Source organism: Coregonus clupeaformis, unplaced genomic scaffold (assembly GCF_020615455.1).
Source record: "Coregonus clupeaformis isolate EN_2021a unplaced genomic scaffold, ASM2061545v1 scaf0035, whole genome shotgun sequence".
NCBI lineage: Eukaryota > Metazoa > Chordata > Actinopteri > Salmoniformes > Salmonidae > Coregonus > Coregonus clupeaformis.
This window is the reverse complement of record NW_025533490.1, coordinates 1,158,024-1,164,023: the sequence shown is the minus strand read 5'-3', so window position 1 is coordinate 1,164,023 and position 6,000 is coordinate 1,158,024. Positions and strand designations below refer to the sequence as shown.

At 43.9% G+C, this 6,000-nt stretch overlaps 1 protein-coding gene across 1 annotated transcript in view; it reads left to right on the top strand.

Moving 5' to 3' along the window:
- The first annotated feature begins 305 nt into the window (after positions 1-305).
- The window catches only part of LOC121565939 (dynein heavy chain domain-containing protein 1), a 32,198-nt gene continuing 26,503 nt past the window's right edge, over positions 306-6,000 (top strand). The window contains exons 1-12 of the mRNA XM_041876262.2: positions 306-807; positions 943-1,131; positions 1,274-1,477; positions 1,578-1,688; positions 1,970-2,126; positions 2,407-2,658; positions 2,873-3,016; positions 3,198-3,330; positions 3,970-4,205; positions 4,357-4,600; positions 4,853-5,010; positions 5,122-5,247. Coding sequence (XP_041732196.2) covers positions 422-807; positions 943-1,131; positions 1,274-1,477; positions 1,578-1,688; positions 1,970-2,126; positions 2,407-2,658; positions 2,873-3,016; positions 3,198-3,330; positions 3,970-4,205; positions 4,357-4,600; positions 4,853-5,010; positions 5,122-5,247 — 2,340 coding nt within the window. The 5' untranslated portion in view covers positions 306-421. The remainder of the gene's footprint in view (positions 808-942; positions 1,132-1,273; positions 1,478-1,577; positions 1,689-1,969; positions 2,127-2,406; positions 2,659-2,872; positions 3,017-3,197; positions 3,331-3,969; positions 4,206-4,356; positions 4,601-4,852; positions 5,011-5,121; positions 5,248-6,000) is intronic.

The window sequence follows — 6,000 nt, the reverse complement described above, 5'->3', positions numbered from 1 at the left end:
TTCCAACTTTTTTCCATATAAGATCAACTTTTACACGCAGTGATTTTTTGCATTTGAGTCATTGCTAACGGTAACGCTAGCTAACTGACAGGTAGCAAAGCTGTCAGAGGTATTTCCTGTTTTTGTCTCTTCTCTAATATCTTCTCTTGTCTAAAAAAAGTTCAGCTGTCAAAGATAATGGAGGCCACGACTAAGTTTCTAGCCTTAACTATATTTTTTCTGTCAATGTCGTCTTCATCTGCTAAATCTGGCATTCCTTTAAAAGAGCGGTTGTGCTCTTTGCCCCATTTATGGCAGGAATTCTTGGGAGTTTTCTTTTCAGAGATGGGCTCAACAGAGAAATATGAAGATGATCTCAGCAAATAGTGGCTAAAGCTTGGAGTTTTGTGGCAGAACTAATTATACAAAATAACCTACAATTATGCCTGTTCCAAAAAGAGATAGTCAACACAGGACCCGTGCAAGGGGCATAGCAAGGCCAAGGGATGGTTCCCTGGATCACAAAGGGAGGAAAAAGGACCCTATCCCAGCAGCCAATGTGGCCTCTGTTCTCTCACTACCACCACTATCACCAGCCTTCATGTATGAGCCCCAGCCAGGTCGAGCCCTCAGCACTGGAAACCTCTCCCCTGCTCCCACTCCTCTGTCCATGGTGGAGCTCCCTCGCCTCGTGGCAGAGGTGGGTCCTGAGCTGGCCATGGGGGAGTCACTGTGGATGGAGGGACCTCGTCTGATTGCTTCAGCGCTGGGGACTGATATCCCTGTCAAAGTTACTCAGGTGTCATTCGAGGAATCTGCACTAGACAGGTAGGTTAAGCAGTGAGCATGTATGTTTGCTGCTTCATTTCACTCTTGTGTTCAAATGTGACATTGGTCTTTCAAAAAAATAAAAAGCACATTCAGATAGAACATTTACTATTGTGGTGTCCATTGTTGATTCAGCTTTACAGGTCATGGAGACGTGTCCCGGGTAAAGACTGCTGATCAAGACAAAGAGACAGAAGCAGGAAAAGATGACAAGCACAGAGAGCCTCTGACTGGCACAGAGGTGGTGGAAATCTTTGCAAAGAAAAGACATCTGGGAAAGCTTCAGTTTTTCCACTTGCAAGCTGTGAACAATGGCCCATTCAGGTAGTGAACACCATAGCCAGGCCCATAATGTTATCACATTTTTAAAAATGTAATAACAGTGGCTTTGCCAGTCTTCTGTAGCATTCACACAATTTTGCAGATACAATTTGTTAATTGGATGCGTTTTCTATTTTTTTTGTAGACCGTATGACCTTCGTGTGGTCCCTCCCAATAGAGCAGGCACTGAGCACTTCATCTTCTCCCCCACCTCTGTGCTGCATGTGCAGGATGGATGCAGTGCTGGGCTCCTTTCTCTGGCAGAGTGGCATCGGGAGGCCGTACTGTGGAGAGCCTTGCAGGATATCCAATTTTTCAGGAACTATTTACTTCGTAAGGCATTCATCAGGTAGGCTAAGATTGCATCCCAATTGGCACCATACACAGTGCACTATTTTTGCTGTTATTGCAGCAAATTATTATACTATTATTGCTGTTGTGTGTCGCAGATGGCATAGAAGCGTGTGTAAGATCACTCTGCAGAGGAAGTGTGAAGTACTGCAGGGTCTGCTACTCATGGCTGTACCCCAGTTCAGAGACGCTCTCTTTCAATTCTCCAGGTATTCTGCATCACATTATGGGTGCATCCCAAATGACATCCTATTCCCTATGTCGTGCACTACTTTGGACCAGGGCCCATATGGCTCTGGTCAAAATAAGTGCACTATATAGGAATAGGGTGCCATCTGAGATGCAGACATGCTTTGTACATCAACAAAGTACAAGGGGCCTTATTGTTCATTTTGGTCCATGATTAACATTGGAATTGTTTTTTATAAGTGTTTATTTATTTATGTGGAAATGCACACAATGTTAAATAATATTTTGTTACTGTTTTCAGACTGATTGAAGAACTAAAAGGGGTTCACTGGTTGCCACAGGATGAATGCAAGACCTACACCCTTCTGGACTTCCAGAGTGCCCTCATGAAAAAGAACCAGGAGTGCTGTAGGCTTCTTGAGATATTCTTGCAGTATCGTGCTCTCATCCTCAACATGGTTTGTAACTCTACTATTCTTACCCTTAGACAGAGGAACGCAAATTGACTGCTAGGCCTGACACATCCAAGAGCTTGGCCTGTTGGCCTCCATCCCTCTCTCTAATGTGTGTTTGTGTGTGGATATCAGAGGGGTTGGGTACAGCAGAAGACACATTTCCATCTCGTATGGATTAATAAAGACCTTCTTCTTCTTCTTCTTCTTCTTCTTCTTCTTCTTCTTCTTCTTCTTCTTCTTCTTCTTCTTCTTCTTCTTCTTCTTCTTCTTCTTCTTCTTCCAGGTCCAGGAGGACAGCTATGGGTCTCACCAGGAGCTGCAGTTACGTGTTGAACACTCCCAGCTCAACCAGCGCAGCCAGCCCCTGTACCTCCAGCTGGCTCATCTGAGGGACCTGAGGAAGGAGCTGGGCCGGGCAGAGTATGTCATGCAGCAGCTGGGAAATATGGCCGCGCTGGCCGATCAGATGATCGTGCAGGGTCTCGTCACAATCACCCACCGAGAGGTCACTTCTTTCCTCAACAACGTCATGAAGGTGAAGAGAAAGAAGAGAGAGCATGAAATAACACAATATCTGCATCCCAAATGGCACCATATTCCCTATATAGTGCACAATTTTTGACCAGGGCCCAAAGTCTAAGTAGTGGACTATGGAGGGAATATGGTGCCATTTGTGACTCACATCATCATGTTAATGAAAGGTTTGCTGGTAATGGTATGGATATTTTTGATTCCATGATTCTCGATAGAGAGAGCAGCCACAGCAGGGGAGTCTGTTCCAAGCAGAGCTGATATTCGGAGCAGACGGTCAGCCGACTCTGTTCCCACCCATGCACTTGTTCCAGGAGGTGCTGCGAGGGGCACTGCTGTCAGTTGCAAACTCTGCCCTTCAGGTGAGATCATGCAATTAACCACACACTGAAGGATGGACTCTGGTCAAAAGTGGTGCACTATATAGGGTGCCATTTGGGATGCAGACATTCAATTAGGTCAAGGTTGTGATTAACTCCGCACAGAATTCCCAGTTGTGTGTCCCAGCGAGTCTTACATACTAATGTGGTTTTGCTCTTGTAGGTATTTGACACTTGTAGTTACTCTCTTGATGCCAAGGACAGTGTGTCTACCAGCACCTCCCTCACCAGTGCTGCTCAGGAGCTAAGCCCTGACCTAAGCATGGCCTGTACCAGTGGAACTAATTGTATCACAGGTAATGCTGGACAGGAGATTAGCTATCTTCCCAGATGTACCATAGTCCATAATTTGATAAAATATGTTGTTCATCCCATAACAGGGCTTACCCAGGAAAAATGTCTAATTCATGGTAAACAGGAGTTGAAGCACTGAAAAATAAAACAGGCAGAGATATACCTTTTCTTACGCTCATGTATTTTTTTTTTATATATATATATTTATTTTTTTTTTTTTTTGTGTTTTTTTTTTATTTATTTTTTCGGGGGGATGGATCAGCTTAATATTGCAGATAGATTGTATCTTCTATCAATGTAATTGTCTGCATCACTTCCAATCCCCCATGTTTTTTTTATTTTTTATATATATATTCCCCTTTATTACTTTTCAACCCCACCATCCTTTCCCTACTTGGAGTAAATTAGTGAACAACAACGCCCAGGCCTCTACTTCCGGTCTATACTTACTATCTACACCTTATGGACAGAGTTAATTTTACAATAATTCTATATCTATATCTATATATATATATATATTTTTTTATTTTTTTATTTTTTTTTGCTCCTGAACTTCTTCTACTCTCAACCTCTCCGATCATTTTCATGATGTCCATCCGGTTTGCTTCTTACGCTCATGTTTGTATGTTCATTGTTCTCAGCTTTTGGGGAGAAGAACAGTGAGCCGACTGGTGTCAGCAGCTTCTCCTCCAAGCGGGAGCCTCATTGTGTTCTATCAGCTCCCAGGCTGGTGCTGCCCAAGCTGACCCCTCTGATGGTCCAGGGCCAGAGGCTGAGAGGGCAGTACTACCCCCTGTCCAGGAAACAGCTGGAATGGCAGCTCAGCCTCAATGCTGGAGCTAAGGAGGTCCAGAGAGAGCAAGCCAGGATCACACAGGTCATTCCCTTTTTTTGTAAACTATTATTTCTTCATAATACATCCATCTGAATGGATCCCTGAAAAGCTCTACAACGATGCACTCACTATCCTTTCATCATGTTTGGTTTCTGAGTAATGGAATGTTTGTTGATTCTCCCTTGACCCACAGGAGGCTGGGCTTGAGATCCAGCAGCTGTGTGAGGGACACTCCTGGTTGGTTGACATCCATCTGTTCACCAGCCAATGGAGTCCAGCTTCTCTGGAGACCATGAGGGGCATGCCTGCCTTACACTACGAGGAGCACATTCAGAAGGTGCGCTTCTGGACTGACAGGGTGCGTTCAGTGCCCCCCTCTCTCACCACCTTCAACAAGCTGCTCATCGTTAACTGCTCCCACATCCAGGAGAAGATAGGTGTGTGGCTGTGTGTGGCTGTGTGTGGGTATGTGTGGGTGTGCTTGTGTTTTTTTGATTGCATGTGCTGCGTGACTTTAGGTCAACTTAGTTACTGCATGTGTGTGATGTGTGTGATGTGTGTGACAGTGTATCACTGGGGACCTTTTGTAGTCTTGTTATCTGATTGTGTGGCCCTGCACATCGGCCCTGGTCAAAAGTAGTGCCCTATATAGAAGAATCATGAATGTGTGGTTTTGTTTCCCCATGCAGGGCCTCTGTTGAACTCCATAGAGGAGGATGTGTTGACTCTGTTGATTGAGGAGCTGAAGCTGCGCTCAGAGAACTTGATATTAGAACTGAAGAGAGCTGTGGAAGGTCTTAGGGTGGAACCCACAGACTTCAACGACTTCACCCACTATGCCAGCATGGTATTACCTACACATGCACCTTTCTGTAGTTATTGCTGTGTATAGTCATGTAATCATTTCCTTGAATCAATACTGTATATTTTATCGACCCCATTGGATTTCTTCCCTCAGGTGAAACGCTGTGCGAAAATGTCTGATGACATGCAACAACAACTGGAGTATCTACACTCGCTCCAGGAAACCGTTCGCACCAACTACAGACAGATGACACCAGATGAGCTGTTATTGGAGGAACAGGTTTTAAACACATAGCTTTTGATTTGTCTGAATCATTTCCTTGTACCTATTTTAAGTAATCATAAGAAGAGCTACAGTGGCTTGCGAAAGTATTCACCCCCTTGGCATTTTTCTTATTTTGTTGCCTTACAACCTTGAATTAAAATTGATTTTTGGGGGGTTTGTATCATTTGATTTACACAACATGCCTACCACTTTGAAGATACAAAATATTTTTTGGTGTGAAACAAACAAGAAATAAGACAAAAAAAACAGAAAACTTGAGCGTGCATAACTATTCATCCCCCCAAAGTCAATACTTTGTAGAGCCACTTTTTGCAGCAATTTCATCTGCAAGTCTCTTGGGGTATGTCTCTATAAGCTTGGCACATCTAGCCACTGGGATTTTTGCCCATTCTTCAAGGCAAAACAGCTCCAGCTCCTTCAAGTTGGATGGGTTCCGCTGGTGTACAGCAATCTTTAAGTCATACCACAGATTCTCAATTGGATTGAGGTCTGGGCTTTGACTAGGCCATTCCAAGACATTTAAATGTTTCCCCTTAAACCACTCAAGTGTTGCTTTAGCAGTATGCTTAGGGTCATTGTCCTGCCAGTATGAAAAATGTATGCACTCACTAACTGTAAGTCGCTCTGGATAAGAGTGTCTGCTAAATGACTAAACATTTTAAAATGTAAATGGAAGGTGAACCTCCGTCCCAATCTCTGGAAGACTGAAACAGGTTTCCCTCAATAATTTCCCTGTATTTAGCACCA